At 44.5% G+C, this 17,692-nt stretch overlaps 1 protein-coding gene across 3 annotated transcripts in view; it reads right to left on the reverse strand.

Moving 5' to 3' along the window:
* The window catches only part of FRAS1 (Fraser extracellular matrix complex subunit 1), a 489,520-nt gene that overhangs the window by 206,341 nt on the left and 265,487 nt on the right, over positions 1–17,692 (reverse strand). For all 3 annotated transcript variants that reach the window (XM_066574335.1, XM_066574336.1, XM_066574334.1), the window contains 3 exons: positions 17,082–17,225; positions 8,900–9,037; positions 6,859–6,999 (listed from right to left, as the gene is read on the reverse strand). In XM_066574335.1, coding sequence (XP_066430432.1) covers positions 6,859–6,999; positions 8,900–9,037; positions 17,082–17,225 — 423 coding nt within the window. The remainder of the gene's footprint in view (positions 1–6,858; positions 7,000–8,899; positions 9,038–17,081; positions 17,226–17,692) is intronic.

Raw genomic sequence — 17,692 nt, forward strand, 5'->3', positions numbered from 1 at the left:
CAGCATGTAAAGAGTTAACACAGCAGAGATCGGAGGTTTTCTCTGATCTCTGCTGTAAGAGCTGGTACTTAGCTGTCCTCTGACAGCCAAACACCAAGCTCTCCCTGCCACAGAGACCATCGGCTTGCTTCTGACAAACCGATGGTCTCTATAGCAACCTGTAAACAAAGCAGGAGATTGCTGGCATATCGGCAATATCTTCTGCTAGTTTTTGAAAGCCCTTGCTTCGTTCTCTGTGGGTCTGTGCAGGCAGAGCACACTGTCACAGCTTGTGGCATTGTGCTCTGCAGCTCCCATAGTGATACATAGCCCGGAAATCTTCCGGGCTATGTTGCTATGAGCAGTGGAGCTCGTCCCGGAAAATTTCCGGGCGTGCCACTCAAGGGGTTAATGCTGAGCACTGACAGTGCGGCAACAAATAAATGACATTTGAGTTTTGGTCATATATTTTTAATTTAAGTTATATCTTAGTTCCCTTTTTTCGGTGACAGGATTACAAGCAATAATGGTAATTAGACAAATTATGCGTATCACAATGTGTAAAGTCACCTTTAATAGGCAGCAATATCTGTTGGCCTAATACGATTGTTGGATTTTTCTGCTTTATTAGTTGTCACCTTTGGATTCTTAGAGAATTATGATAAAGTGTCATTCTGTCACTAACAAAGTTGCTAGGAACAGATTTACCTTCAGCATCTAACAAGATACTGGACAATCAATTTGATGCTACTTTCTATTGTCATGTTTATGGAGTGGCCGCTGCGACAAAACAAGGAAATGTAAGAAAATGCGGCAGATGTTTCCTTTATCCCCGCGAGGAAAAATAATTCCCTGATGCACCTGCCACATCTGTGACAGATGCAGCAAAGGAATTCTTCATCCCTGCGGGGAATAAAGAATTCCCTACCACAGCTGTCACAGATGACAGCTGCAGTAGGGAATCTAGCTGCCGGCATCCTGTAATTGTTTTTCAGGGAAGGGCTTTAAATATAAGCCCTTTCCTGAAAAACAAGGAAAAGTGGTGTTGAAAATAAAAAAAAAAAAATCATACTCCCCTTCCTTCAGCTGCTGGGGCTCAGCCGTGTCCTCTTTGCACTGTCCCCAACTCTGTAATGCAGTTCTTTCAGCAGGCAGGAATTTAAAATCCGTGCTTGCTGAAAGAGCTGCTTCTGATTAGCTGAGGCACTCAGCCAATTACAAGCAACTCTCGCCTGTCATTCATTCAGCGAGAGCTGCCTGTGATAGGCAGAGGTGCTCAGCTAATCAGAAGCAGCTGTCTGTGATTGGCTAGGGCACCTCAGCCAATCACAGGCACCACTAGCTGAATGACTGACAGGCAAGAGCTGCCTGTGATTGGTCCAACACGTTTTGTTGTGGTTCCTGAAGAGCCACTCACACGGCAAAAACGCATTAAGAATCAACTAATGTCCTTACGGTATCCGTGAGGGCAGATTCTCCCCTATATAGTCCTACATAGCGGACATACATCTACCCCAGACTGATTGAGCTTACGGTGGATGTTGATGTATCCTGGGGGGGAAGGCCCATTGTCTATCGAGGCCATCATCCCCGATGCCTTTCGTATAGTCCTTAGCAACTCTATTATCTACTCAGAATTAAGACTGGGTTACTGTTATATGTTGTTTGTCCTTCTGAGCCTATAAATTTTAAAATTAATTATTTAAGGTTACTTTTTAATTGGAAATTATGCAGTGAAGACTACTTTAGAAATTTTCATTCCCTTGCCACAGTGAAAAAGACATTTTAAAAACTGGACCCCTTAACAAATTAACTTAGGGGTCTACTGCGTATTTTGACCCAACAGTTTTTGAATGAATTTAAGCAGAACGAAAAAATTACGATTTTAATTTTTCTGCAAATTGCTGTACAAAAAAAACTTTTTGAAATGACACAATTGCCAAAAAAATGAAAATCGTCATTTTTTCCTACTGCTCTGTTTAGATTCATTCAAAAACTGTGGGGCAAAAATACACAGTACACCCCTAGATGAATTCGTTTAGGGGTGTAGTTTTCAATATGGAGTCATTTGTAGGGGTTCTCCATCGTTTTGGCCGCTCAAGAGCTCTACAAGTGTACAATGGGGCCTACATCACGTTCAAGCAAAATTTCGGTTCCGAAAACCACTGGCTGCTCCTTTCGCTTTGGGCCCCGTTGTGGTTACAGACATAAGATTAGGGCCACAATAGGTATATTTCTGAACACAGGACAAACAGGGGTATCCATTTTGGGGTGCAAGTCTTCATTCATGTGTGTGTTGTACAAAAAAACATTTTTTTTTAAATGACACAATTTGCAAAAAAATGAAAATCGTAATTTTTTAAACAGATTTTTTAGGATTTTACCTCCGTCATTCTAAAAAGGAGAGGGCTGTTTCAAAATAGACAGCGTGCAGATTTTGACTGCTTTTTGGATGCGGAAATGCTGCAGAATGTCCTCAGCGGAAATTTCTGTGGCAAATTCTGCAGCATTTCCTCCTCTAAAAAGAAGTCAAAATCTGCACCCTGTCTATTTTTAAACAGCCCTGCCTATTTCCACCACATGTAAACATACCTCAGCGGTAATAGTGCTCCACCCCCCCCCCCACAACAGCCCTAGCGGTAATAAGAATGACCCGCAGTGGCCCCAATGCTAATAGTGACACTCCCCAGCGGCAATGGTGACCCCCACAGCCGCTCAGGTAGTAATAGTGACCCCACAGCGGCCCCAGCGGGTAATAATGACCCCCCACAGCAGCTCTAGCGGTAACAGTGTCTCCCCACAGCAGGCCCAGCAGTACTAGTAACCCCCCACAGCAGAACACGTGACTCCCTACAGCGGCCCCAGCAGTAATAGTGACCCTTCACAGAGGCCCAAGCAGTAGTAGGGATATCCCACAATGGCCCCAGCGGTAATACTGACATCCCACAGCGGCCCCAGGTGGTAATAGTGACAACACACAGCAGCCCCAGTGGTAATAGTGACATCCCACAGCGGCCCTAGTGGTAATCGTGACATCCCACAGCGGCCGCAGTGGTAATAGTGACATCCTACAGTGGCCACAGTGGTAATAGTGACATCCCACAGCGGCCACAGTGGTAATAGTGACATCCCACAGCGGCCACAGTGGTAATAGTGGCATTCCACAGCGGCCACAGTGGTAATAGTGGCATTCCACAGCGGCCACAGTGGTAATAGGGACATCCCACAGTGGCCCCAGTGGTAATCATGACATCCCACAGCGGCCGCAGTGGTAATCGTGACATCCCACAGCGGCCGCAGTGGTAATAGTGACATCCCACAGCGGCCACAGTGGTAATAGTGACATCCCACAGCGGCCACAGTGGTAATAGTGACATCCCACAGCGGCCACAGTGGTAATAGTGACATCCCACAGCGGCCACAGTGGTAATAGTGACATCCCACAGCGGCCACAGTGGTAATAGTGACATCCCACAGCGGTCACAGTGGTAATAGTGACATCCCACAGCGGCCACAGTGGTAATAGTGACATCCCACAGCGGCCACAGTGGTAATAGTGACATCCCACAGCGCCCACAGTGGTAATAGTGACATCCCACAGCGGCCACAGTGGTAATAGTGACATCCCACAGCGGCCACAGTGGTAATAGTGACATCCCACAGCGGCCACAGTGGTAATAGTGACATCCCACAGCGGCCACAGTGGTAATAGGGACATCCCACAGCGGCCCCAGTGGTAATAGGGACATCCCACAGTGGCCCCAGTGGTAATCGTGACATCCCACAGCGGCCGCAGTGGTAATCGTGACATCCCACAGCGGCCGCAGTGGTAATAGTGACATCCCACAGCGGCCACAGTGGTAATAGTGACATCCCACAGCGGCCACAGTGGTAATAGTGACATCCCACAGCGGCCACAGTGGTAATAGTGACATCCCACAGCGGCCACAGTGGTAATAGTGACATCCCACAGCGGCCACAGTGGTAATAGTGACATCCCACAGCGGCCCCAGTGGTAATAGGGACATCCCACAGTGGCCCCAGTAGTAATAGGGACATCCCACAGCGGCCCCAGTAGTAATCGTGACATCCCACAGTGGCCCATAGTAGTAATAGTGACATCCCACAGCTCCGTCAGTACTAACAGTGACATCCCACATCCGCCCCCAGTAGTAACAGTGACATCCCACAGCAGCCCCCAGTAGTGATAGTGTGCACCCCACCCCATAGTGGCCCCAGTAGTGATAGTGACCCCTACAGCAGCCCCAGGAGTAATAGTGACCCCCACAGTGGCCCCAGGAGTAATAGTGACCCCCACAGCGGCCCCAGTGGTAATAATGATATCCCACAGCGCCCCCCAGTAGTGATAGTGCTCCCCTGAGACCCATATACTTACCCCCTTCTCTGCTCGGTGCTGCTGGTGCTGATCCCAGGTGCACACTGTGACGTCAGTGTGCTGCCTGATGCCTCCTCCGCTCTGCACTCGCGGAACCAAGTAGGAGACGTCAGGGGAGGAGGATCCTGGCTGCACAATGACGTCACAGTGTGGCCGGGATCAACAGTGCTAGCAAAGCAGTTTAGTGAATACAGGCAGAGGAGCTGTGGACCCTGCCGGTATTTACTAACGTGGTGAGCGGCCGACAGCGGCGCATGTCATAGGTTCAGCACCACTGTCCTAGACCATGCAGACATCCCCGTGAGGAGGAAAAAGACGCAATATTTATTGGTGCTGTTCGAGCTAATAGAGTACCTTTCACAGTACCCTGCTGCTTTTAAAACAGCTTTAAAGCATGCTGCATCTATAGCTTCAGGTGGCTTTTTAGAATAAGCATATATGAGGAGTAGCACAATTTCTGGTCATTATATCTCATGTATATGTAATTTTTCCCAAGCTTTCCCCTCTGCAGGCTAATTCACAGTTTTTACCCAGCAGGTGTTTGAAGACTAGCGGTTATACGGTCTCCAGAGAAGCAGCAGCGTGGAATACATTATAGGGAAGTACTGAGCAGTTCAGATGTGATTCCGTAGCGGTAAAACACTATCTCTGTGTGTCCCTGCTTCTCTCCGTCCTCTCCTCTCCTCTCCATAGACTCCTGATCTGTCAGGGAGCTAGGTGTCTGAATTCAATGTGAAAATAGTTTAGGAAGAGGAAAGGAGCGGAGAAGGAGGCTTATTATCTGATAAGATGTAGCACAAAGTTTCTTCTATTCACTTGTCCTATTGCTCTATGCAAAGTTTGTCTGACCAGTTACATTTTTTCATGTGCTTTTTGGCCATACAAGTTTTACAGGTAATAGATCTTAATTACAAAAAAACGTGCAGCTGAAGATCGCAATTAATAATTGCTGTAAAAGTGCATGCGCACCGCAGATTATCACTGCACACGAGCGTGCTCTGCCTCAGCCCAGCGCTGCTGTGACTGCCACAGATCTGAGGGCTGCAAGCATGCTTTTACAATGGTTGTCCTACCAGGGCATATGGACATTTGTAAGAGCAGGTGACTCTCTAGTGGACCCAGCCCACTAATGCATCACATGTCTGGCTGGCATCTACCCTGTTTCCCTGAAAATAAGACATACCCTGAAAATAAGACATAGCATGATTTTCCAGAAATTTTGAGGATGCAAAAGGATTTTTCAGGCTTTTTGAGGATGCTTGAAATATAAGCCCTACTCCAAAATTAAGCCCTGCTAACAGTTAATTAAAAAAGTCAATTTAAATAGTGTCCAGGCAGCTATACATGTAAAAAAGTGAAACCTTTTTGAACAAAAATTAATATAAGACACTGTCTTATTTTCGGGGAAACACGGTAATGCTACATTCCCCTGCAGGAATGTAGAGCCAGACGTGGCTTACCCCAGCAATGACAGCTCATTGCTGGGAGTTAGAGAAGTCAGACCTGCAGTGGATCAGATGATTGCTAGAGGTGCTTCCAGTAGGAAAAAAAAAGGGTTGACTTCATGAGACTTAGAATTAGTAGGGACACACCTTTAAAAAATTTGGTACAAATTTCACCAATCCCATGTCCGCTTGCTATGAGTTGGAGTAGATTTTCATTATAATATAGTTATTGCTAAATTGCGATAATTCTCAAAAAAAAAACAGGAAAAAAAAAAAAAACTGTCAGGGTGCAGGAGGCAACACCCCCTCAAATAAGTCCCACCCACTTTTTTTTTTTAAGTTGCAAGAGTGGTATAAAATAGAAAAAAAACATCAAAACTTATTACACAATAAAAGCTATGCACCAAATTTTGTAGCTTTTTGATGGCACAAGTGACTTGATGAATTTCCCCCATTGTCTATGAAGACATAAAACATTGTACCTACTCAATATGCCTTGCTCAAAACAATAGAACAAGTCATTAAAACCTGGGAATAAGACAATTAGGCCAGCTGCACACGAACAGATCCGCTGTCTGCCTCCGCACCGCGGCAAATACCGTTCGGAACATGCTATGCAAAAACGCTTTTTCCTAACACACTCGCGGAAACGATCTGTGATTTCCACGAGTGGAGGAAAAATCGCTACATGTTGTATTTTCATGCAGACACCACACGGACAACTTTTAATAAAGCCAATGGAAGCCACCCGAACCATGGCCCATCCGCAAATGACATTGACGACTAGCGCTGGAAAAAAAACGGATTTTGAAAAAAATCTGCACTGCACATGTCTGACGGCGGCTCGCTGCAGGCATCCACATTACGGATTTCAACAGGTACGCTTGGACGCCGTCCGGCAACAGGGCCGGATTCCGCATGTGGAATCTGACCTGTCCGTATGTAGTCGGCCTTAGCTGGATACTCGGCTCATAAGTCATAAGAAGCATCCTGTTCTATTTCTGCATAAACATATATACAACCAAAATGAATCAATACCATTGCAGAGCTTTCCATCCAAGTAATATCCTATGACGCAGTTACTGATGCACTGTCCTTTCAGCAAGGCCAGCGGAGGTGAGCATGCTGTGCACTGGTTGGCTAGCGGTCCGGAACACGATGCGCAATCTTTGTGACAAGCTGGAGAAACAAAGAATAAAACAACAGATGTTTCACGGATGAAAGGACATTTCTGTGAACTACAACTCCGTTCCCAATGATTAAGTCATAGGATGCTGTAAAATGTTTTGCATTATTCCAGTATGTGAAATGCATGTCCAGGATGTGGAGAGACAAGCGGCCGGGTCTTAGGGGAACGGATGTGTGTTTGGAAGCATCATTGGTGATAAGTCTAATGGCCACACATAGTAGAGTGACTCGTTCTATTAGAACGGCAACATCCGACTCCGGATCCAAGATGTAAGGATTCCAATAGACAAATAACGTCGGTATGTTAACACACAAATCTATTGTCTAACCAGACATTCCAAGACGATCGCTGCACACATTTACAAGCCTGGAACATTAAGTGCTGCACAAAAAGTCTTTTCGTGTAACGCTTGTCGTTCTGCTAACGGCGCATTGTCACTTACATTGTGACAGATGACATTACATTAGTGGTAATAGCTGCTGTTTATTGCTTGTCATTCACAATCATAGCTCTACCGATTTGATTTCTTCTTGCCACTTTCCCACCAGAAACGTAACAAGCTGACTGTAATGGAGATGTCTTGAAATTGCGCAATTTAGCAGGATAAATAATACTGCTATATACTCCCAATATAGCTATCTCTCTGCCTGACATACATCAAAAGGCGGTCGGCGATGCTCGCGCTCAGTCTATAGAATACCTTTCCGTAATTTATGGAGTGTTAACATGTTGTTCCCTCTAAGCCAATTAGCTAATTAGACGCCGAAACAAGAAATCAAAAGTTGCTGGAGATGCAAGTCTAGAAAAGGGCATAATCAGAATACAGAATGTTATTCCGACTGCAACGTCTTAAGTGCTATTGAAAACTTGTTCATTAACAACTCAAGGAGTTCCGCGGAATGTAAACGGGTTTCTTGACAACTCCTTGTCGTTACTTTTTGTTAGCGATGTAAGAACTGAAAATCCCCTTCATACTGTATAAGAGTTCAATACAAAGGTAATCAAGGAGTTTAGCATAATAAGCAGTCTATAACGAGCCAAATGGTGAATGTGAAGGGTGATGGTGGGGGGGCGTCATAAAAATGATAATAGCATGGATACTGGAAATGTTAGCAAAAGAACGGCAATAATAAATTCTCATTAGAAGAATGGCTCTTGGAATAATAAGTACAGACTGTCAAAAGGTTACAGGTTATTTTCTAATAGTCCGTAGCTTGAGCAGACGAAGACAGGGTTCATGTTGTTATTGCCGCGAGATAATGAAACTATACGGGGGATTGGTTCATACTGCGGTTCCTCTTTATTTTTTAGCTCAGACGGTCAATGTCAGCAGTGGACAGTGTCTTACCGTGAGCAAACTCATTCATATTAATTATTAACACTCAACTGACTTTCCCTAAGAGTTCATTTACCCTTTATTATGTGTTTGCTATATATGGTCTGGATACCGTAACTATTCGAGATGAGCGAACGTACTCGTTTAGGGCGATTTCCCCGCTTTTTTCGAGTAACTGACTACTTGGGCAAAAAGATTTGGGGGGCGGCGTGGTGGAGCGGGGGATAGCAGTGGGGAACAGGAGGGAGCTCTCTCTCCCCCCCCACTCCCATCTGCAACCCCCGAATCACCCCCCCGAATCTTTTCGCCCGAGTAGTCAGTTACTCGAAAAAAGCGGTGCTCGATTGCGAAATCGCCCTAAACGAGTACGTTCGCTCATCTCTAGTAACTATCCATCTTTGCCAATGCACACATTGTTACATCACTATGTACTTTCCCAACCTATCATTCTCATCACTCATGTTAATGCTTTTGTCATCTCCATTGTAATTGTCAAATAAAGTAGTTAGCTTCCTTTTCTCAATCTGTAGGTCAATGACAAGAATATTTCCCACCTATGCATACTCCATCAGAGTCAGCATAATAACCCGCTGGACACTGCAGCACGCATCTGCCATGGTAATAGATTCTGCCTTTGGCACAGCTTAAGCATCTGTTGTCCGAAGGGCATGCTTGGCACGATGGATCACAGTCTTAAAGAAAAAAGATGGAGGACATTAAAAAGGTAACAAGGTAAAAAAAAAGGCAACAAATACCAATAATATTGCGTAGAGCTCTGGTATTTAATCTCTAAATATGGAGAACAAGTCTGCACATGGAGCTCAGTATAAAGCTGGCACTAAGAAGCAGTGAAGCAGATGGCCATACTGAGGAATAGGGGGAGTGAGCCAGGTCACTACGAAATTGAGCCATAACAATTGCAATGCCTTCATTTTCTGTGTTCTTAAATGGGCCGTACGCGTTTCACTGTAAAAAGAAATTGCATTAGATCAAAATTTGCCAGGAAATACAACCAAAGTATGTTTTACATTGTTGTCTCCCCATCAGGGATCTCTTTTGTTAGATACCATATATATTCGAGTATAAGCCTAGTTTTTCAGCCCTTTTTTTTTTGTCGAGGAAGGGTTAAACAAAACCACACCTCCATACTCACCTCCCAAATGGCGTCTGTGTCCCCAGCAGTGGTGTGGCAAGCTGCTTGAATTCCTGTGTTCCCGGCGGCGATGCGGTAAGCTGCTTGAATTCTTCCTGCTGTCATCCCCCGCCGTACTCTCTGCTCGGCTCTGTCATCCCCCACCGTCAAAGCTGTGATTTGATCGAGCGCCAGCCAATGACAGGCGGCGCTCGATCATTCACAGCCAATCAGTGAATGACATTCACTGATTGGCTGTGAATGATCGAGCGCCGGCTGTGATTGGCTGGCACTCGATCCAATCACAGCGTTTAGTAACGCAGCACTGACAGATGACAGAGCCGAGCAGAGAGGACAGCGGGGAGAATTCAAGCAGCTTGCCGCACAGACACAGACGCTGGCTGGGAGGGGAGTATGGAGGTTTGTTTTTCTTTTACCCAGTATATACTCAAGTACAGCTCAGCTTATACTCAAGTCAATAAGTTTTCCCAGTTTTTTGTGGTAAAACTTATTGACTCGGCTTATACTCGGGTCGGCTAATACTCAAGTATATACGGTACTTGAAAAAAGTTTAAATAAAGAATAAAAAATAAAAAAAGAAATTGTATATTTTAAAAAAGTGACTAGTTAGTAAAGTATGGTAAAAAAAAAAAGGGGAAAGAACATGTCATTTGACATTATCAGCCATACTATAACTCAGGCTAACATGATGGCACAAATCTGAAGATTATCAATCTATGCATTTACATGTGAAAGGAATATGGTGATATAGGTAAATTACATTCTAAAAATTGCAACATTTATGTAAGGTTTGCCTACTCGATTATTCAAAAGTGCATGTGAAATTAAGTGACTTAAGGCCCATTTACACCAGCCAATGATCGCTAAAAAAAAAATTTGCTAAATCGGCGATCGTTTTAGCGATAATCGGTGCATGTAAATGTGCGCCCGTCGTGAGCTTTTTGGACACTGCTAGCTGATCGTTAAATTCAGTCCAACCTAAAAATCGTTGTTCTCTCTTATCAGAAGTTCTTCCCGTGGAGAACAAAGGATCTGAGCGCAGATAAGTGCCCTCGGGCTATTAACTACATTCAGCTAAAGCTTCATTTGCACACTTAATTGCTATTAAGTAGCTGAGTAGCTACTTAATACTTTATGCAAAATGATCACTCAAAGCTCTCACTCAAACTGTCGTTTGAGCGATCTTTGAGGGATCATCTGCTGGTGTAAATGGGCCTTTAGAAAGATGGTGTATGTCCCTGGCTGATAAACCTTGAGAACTATTAAGGTTTGTCTGGTAGAAGCAATAGACATATGCTTTAAAGATTGCTCTGTCTGTTTATGAACAGGAAGAACACCAACTAATGTCAGGGTCACATATTGGTCTGAGCGGAGATCAAATCAGTTCCGGATAATTCCAGGAGATGATCAGCAGTATGTCTAACTGGCTGATCTACGTCCATCAACTGGAGTCAAAGCCAAGAAGCCATTCTGCACCAACTGATTACAGACGTTTAACCCTTCAGTGGCAGGTTTAGGTAGTCTTCAGCACATTTCAACAGTGATTTTTAGGAGATTTTCCGGGCGCGCCACTAAAGTGGTTAATACAGTTATTACACTCAGTTATTGTATTGGAAACTGATAAACATACACAAGAGGAGATTGTTGTAATCCCTAACATATCAATAAACCTAACCAAAAAGTTACATGTGTTTGCAGCAGCAGTGATAAGCTGCATGGAGGTAGGCATGGTGATGCTGTTGGATACATCAGAAGGTACTAGACAGTTATTTTTCCCAACTACTACAGTGCACACATTTGGGCGAGTGTGCATGTTTATTGCAATGGAGAGAAAAAAATCTTCCTTGGGAACATGTTTAAATTCGGTCTGCGCGTCACGAGCCGAGTCTTTAAAATACATGATGTGGATGTGACCTAAGGATTTGACCTACTTTCACTCCCGTAAGTCTACACTCATTGAAAAATGGAGCGTAGATTACACCACAAAACAGTCCTAAGCGTCCAAAAACACGCGCCGTCACCACTGACCTCTTATGGTAAGGCAGGTCAGATACCTAATCTTCGGTAACGTATCAAGGTACGGGCCCTCACTGCACTCCAGCAGTCAAAGTTATTCTTCGTATTGGGATCTAAAGGCTTTTATAGAGTGGCAAGGAATGAGCATATTAAAATTTAAAGCTTTAAAACAAAAAGGTGCAAAGCTTATAAAAAGTTACCAAAAGATAATAAAAAGGACATACGATACAAACAAAACAGTTACAAAAATAACAAGGAAAAAATGCTCAACACCAGAGTTTCATCGATGAGATCGGTTAAAAATCTGGCCGTGAGGAAACACACTAGGTCATCTCAGAAAGTTCCTGGAGTCTGAGATCTGAGATTGGGGATTCACCCCGAAAATGGATTATTCTGGGTAAATATTTAATTCTGATATTTCTGTTGGGCTGTAAATACCTCTGGGTAGGCCTATTGGGATATTAGATATTGTGGCTGCCCCCAAGATATGTCTTAAAGGGGTTGTCCCACGAAATCAAGTCGGGTTAAGCACTTCTGTATGGCCATATTAATGCACTTTGTAATATACATCGTGCATTAATTATGAGCCATACAGAAGTTATTCACTTACCTGCTCCGTTGCTAGCGTCCCCGTCTCCATGGTGCCGTCTAATTTCAGCGTCTAATCGCCCGATTAGACGCGCTTGCGCAGTCCGGTCTTCTCCCTGGTGAATGGGGCCGCTCGTGCCGAAGAGCTGGTCCTCGTAGCTCCGCCCCGTCACGTGTGCCGATTCCAGCCAATCAGGAGGCTGGAATCGGCAATGGACCGCACAGAGCCCACGGTGCACCATGGGAGAAGACCCGCGGTGCATCGTGGGTGAAGATCCCGGCGGCCATCTTAGTAAGGTAAGGAAGAAGTCGCAGCAGCACGGGGATTCGGGTAAGTACTAAACTGTTTTGTTTTTTTAACACATGCATTGGGTTTGTCTCGCGCCGAACGGGGGGGCCTATTGAAAAAAAAAAACCCCGTTTCGGCACGGGACAACCCCTTTAAGTAAAGAATAAATTTCGGCTTTATGGGAGGCATTTACATACCCATTGAGGGGCACCGTGCTGAGCTGGCCTACTGCCTACAAGAAATGACAAAACTGGTTTTATACAAAGGTCACATTGTCTCAGGTCAAGCAGCTTACACAGGATTTCTGCATCTTGTTATATAGTTGTGATCCAAGTCATAGCAGAAGAATATTTCTACAGATTACACTATTCTTGTGTTATAAAACATGTGAACAGAGGCCATCAATGAGTACTCAGTACCAACAAAACAGGGTATTATGGTTGTTAAATATGTAATAACTAGAGATGAGCGAGCATACTCGCTAAGGGCAATTACTCGATCGAGCATTGCCCTTAGCGAGTACCTGCCCGCTCGGAAGAAAAAATTTGGCTGCAGGCGGGGAGCGGCGAGGAACGGAGGGGGAATCTCCCTATCCCTCTCTTCCCCCCGCTCCCCCCTGCTCACTGCCGCAACTCACCTCTCACCCGCGCCGGCAGCCGAACCTTTTCTCTCGAGCGGGCAGGTACTCGCTAAGGGCAATGCTCAATCGAGTAATTGTCCTTAGCAAGTATGCTCGCTCATCTCTAGTAATAACCCATAAGTTACCAGGAATTAGATTTGATTCATTGCCAACATTACGCCTAATTAAGACGCGCTTTCATTTGCTGCTATTGCTTATTACTTTTCTTATCAGTGCCAGTAGAAACAGATAAGGATATGTAAGGTTCACAGTTTTACATTCCCGTGAATGTACTTTCTGTCTCTGTAAGCTTTGGTGAGATTTCCTTGTCAGCTCTAGGCACAGAGAAGCAAATGAAGTACTTCTAGGAGACATTACCGCATGGCAGCATGGTTCATTCACCCGCCTGATGGACTACAGCACGGCCTTAGGCAATCAACCAGCGTAGACCTCCTCCTTCACCGCAGACAAGTGGCTGTGTCAGGTCTCTGGCTCTGTTCAGTTTTACACTGTGCTGCTTACCGAGCCAAATAATGGTCATAAAGAAGAGAAAATGCCCCAAGTTTCTAATCCGTCTTTGCTTGGATCATGTTCCCACTCTCTTGGTAAAAGATAGAAAGCCACTAAAATGAGTATCACTGTCCGTCGGGAAGATGGCAAGTTTTTTGCAACAAAGTCAATGTAATAAACTTCTAAGGTAATCAATGGGTTTTTGGAGGCAGAGAAAAGTGGATTCAATGGAATTGGAAATATAAAGGAAGGACTTTAACCCCTCAGTCGCTCTAGATCCACTCCAGGGTTTGGGTGAAAAAAAACTGCGTCTAAAAACTACACTTGTGTTTAAAAAAAATAATGCTGTATGTCAAACCACGCCAAATGGAAATAAGCGTAATGTCAACAAGTTGCCCTGAGTGTTAACCCTTTCCAATCCACTGTCTGACCCATGAAGACATTCTGATGGAAGGCTGTACAGCTTCCGATGTCGAAGACATACAGCAGGGTATTCTTACTGTATATTACTGGCCGCTCTGTTGTTGGGGGCCTCTCCAGCATGTCCAATACTGCAGTACTGGCTCTAGCCAGCAGGTGGCACCATTGTATAATGGCAGAAAGAGAAAAACCCCTAGGAAACCCTGAATCCAAAATTGGATTGCAAAGGGTTAAGCTACCGGTAGAGACACGAGGCCATGTGCCAAGGTCAACGATGGACCCCAAGCCATGCCTTATTTTCCTGACTGCATTGTGGCAACCAAGCTAATAGGGGGGGGTGAAAATGTTACCATGGGTTGAAGTATTGGGGCTCACCAACACTGCTCAAGCAACGCGTATATCAGGCACTTATTCCTTCTGTTTTAATGGCAGAAGGGATAAATATATAATGTTTTCTGGGAAGACAATGCTCCAGCAGGCATATTAGTCCAGTAATTGGTTTATCTGTTGGAAGATCTGTGATAACACAGTGTAATGGCCATGTGTGATACATAACACCTAGATTTCAAGAAAACAGCTTTACTTGCTTAGACCACAGATACATTATTTCTTAAAGGTTTCAAGACTGAATGTTTGAGGAACAGAAATGTGAAGTTAATGGGAAATAAAATCCCGCAGCACTTTCTGATTTGCTGTTATATACATCAGCAGTATCATTCAACTGTAAGGGTTAAAAAATTACCATTTTGCTGCTGCAGAACTCTTTTAGAGATGAGCGAGCATACTAGCTAAAGGCAATTGCTCGAGCGAGCATTGCCTTTAGCGAGTACCTGCCAGCTCCAGACTAAAGGTTTGGGTGCTGGCGGCGGGCAGGGAGCTGCGGGGGAGAGCGGGGCGGAGATCTTTCTTCCTCCGCTCCCTCCTGCTGACTGCCGCTACTCACCGCTCCCCCGCGCCGACACCCAAATCTTCTGTCTCGAACGGGCAGGTACTCGCTAAAGGCAATGCTCGCTCGAGCAATTGCCTTTAGCTAGTATGCTCGCTCATCTCTAAACTCTTTCTGTTTTACAGATTTTTTTCAACTTGAATCTCTCATAATATTTGAATAAACTTGGTTAAAAAAAGGTTCTGCGCTCATAGGATTCATCCCTTTGTAAGAAATTACAATGATATTTCTCCCAAGTAATGGAGACCTACTTTGGAGGAGGGGGGTATGATGGCCACAGAACCCCCTCCTATTCCCAATGCCTGAAAAGATGAATCCTATGAGCGCAGAACCTTTTGTAACAAAGTTTATTCTTTCTCTGTAGGGGGGGGGGGGATCCTCCCCTGTAACTCCTGCAGCTCTTCCTTGATCCAGTGGATGCCATCAGGCATAGGAATACACCAGAACGATTCCCAGGTGAGGCAGCTGGTACCTTTGCATTTGCAATATATCTTATCAGAAAAAAATCCTTCTTTCTACTCCTCCTTTTGCTGACCCTTAAACTGTTCTCGGACTCTTGGGAAACAACAGGGATCAACAGCTCAGATCACATTACATGCTGCACATAGATGTCTATGGAGAGGAATGGGGTGAAGCTGAGTGATAGAGAAGAAGAGAGACTTGCTGCTACGGATGACATTAACCCTTTGCAATCCAATTTTGGATTCAGGGTTTCCTAGGGGGCTTTCTCTTTCTGCCATTTTACAATGGCACCATCTGCTGGCTAGAGCCAGTACTGCGGTATGTGATATGCTGGAGAGGCCCCAACAACAGAGCGGCCAGTAAAATACAGTAAGAATACCCTGCTGGACGTCTTCTGACTTCGGAAGCTGTACAGGCTTCAATCAAAATGTCTTTAGAGGTCAGATGGTGGATTGGAAAGGGTTAAGATCTAGTTAGGCCACTCTCACACAGGCGTTTTTCTACGGGATGGGGCTTCTCAGATGAGTATTTTAGCAAAGCGTTTTTAACGCACGCTAAAATGAACGCTGTATGTTCTATTTTCGTGCGTTCATCGCGTTTTTGAAACACCATGTAGTGGTCATGCAATGATAGGGTGTTCTAAAATGCTGCAAAACGCGTTTAAAAACGCAACGTTTCTATAAACACCAGTGTGAGAGGGGCCTTACCTGCACACTACTCTCTATAAAGTCTTCCATACTGCTGCTACTCTGTATATGATAGAGATAAGGGAGCAGAATATCCTCTCTCGTGTGAGCAGTGTATGGGAGAGATCAGAGGAGCTAGTCTACATCCATCAGCTCAGGGAAGACGGAGAATTAGAGATGGAGAATGCAGGATACAAGTTATAAAATGGCCAGAAATAGTGCGATTCCTCATCTACACATGGTAGATTATTCTGGGAAGTCATCCGAAAGTTTAAGTACACTTCAAGATCCTTCTTCATAAGAGCAGCTCTCAGATGCCGACAGACCAGCCTTCTGTCACATTATATCAGCCGGCATTCCAATTCCGCGGGACAGAAGATTGCATTGTACCTCCCCAATGCCATTCTTAACCTGCACTAGATTATGCCATTATAGGTATCATCCAGAGTCCCCGGTTTAATCTGCTTTGCCCCGTGCACTTTAGTTATGGGGAAAGCATAGAGGTTTTCTTTAGCCAAATCTAAACAACAGTGAAAAAAATGAAGAGTAATGTATAGAAAGTAGTTACATTCTTACTCTGAAACCGTTCTCAAGATGGTCTGCCGAGATAATTAATGAAGCTGTAATTGTAACGTAATCATGGTATAATGTACAATAATTATGCAGCCTGCACAATAATGTCCTAAATTATTTTGGTATTGTGTCTGGTGCGGCCTCCATAAATCGTCCACCTAATAACCAGTTTAGTCATTCCAGCTCTGCCTGCTTCCTCACAAGGCTGCCGAGCTCATATTTCAGATTTCAACTGTGGTTTGCAAAGCTGTTGTAGACGACATGAAGGATTCTCTATTAATGCCAGCCAAAGATAAATCAGCAGACTTTTTTTGTTGCGGGCACATTAGTTTAGCTTTAATATGTTACAACACGCTCTACTAATGCACTTATGTATTCTGGGGAAATGCCATCAGTTCTTGCTCAGACATAGAAGTTTGTTCTTACTGAGGTCATACAAGGTAAATTAATAATTGGGTTCCCAAGAAGAATTACCTGCGCAGGTTCCATTCTGTAGGTAGAATCCCGGACCACAACTGTCCACACAGCGACCTCCATGTTTGACTTGTAACGGATCCCCGCATGTTGTGCAGTCACTTTCTGAAGGTCCGTGACATTCTGAGCAGGATTCATGGCAAACTACAAGACCGAAGGTAAAGAGAATATAGAATGCACGCACGGTATACAAGTTCTTCAATGGACTGGTAAAAGCAGTAAAAGTGTAAGCTCTTATTTCTCAATCCACTACTATACCAAAAAAAAAACCTAAAAAAAAATTTTGTAATGTAATGTTAATATCCGCATTGCTTGCATGACATGTAGGACTGTTGGAGAGAGACACAACAAGGACAGACAAGGACAATGTGGCTGCAATGGGACTCTTCTAGAGAGAAGGCCTTACCAAAATAAATCCCATCCTCTTTAGAACTAGGTGGGGAGAAACTGTGGTAGGTGAGGATTTGGTATTCTGATCTTTGCTACAGTGTCCCACTATAACATATAGGCAACTGAACATGTAAGTACATAATTAGAGTTGAGCGAACGTACTCTGCCGAGCTTGATGCTCGTTCGATTATTAGCGTACTCGATGGTGCTCCTTACTCGAA

This window comes from Eleutherodactylus coqui, chromosome 7, assembly GCF_035609145.1.
Source record: "Eleutherodactylus coqui strain aEleCoq1 chromosome 7, aEleCoq1.hap1, whole genome shotgun sequence".
Classification (NCBI taxonomy): Eukaryota; Metazoa; Chordata; class Amphibia; order Anura; family Eleutherodactylidae; genus Eleutherodactylus; species Eleutherodactylus coqui.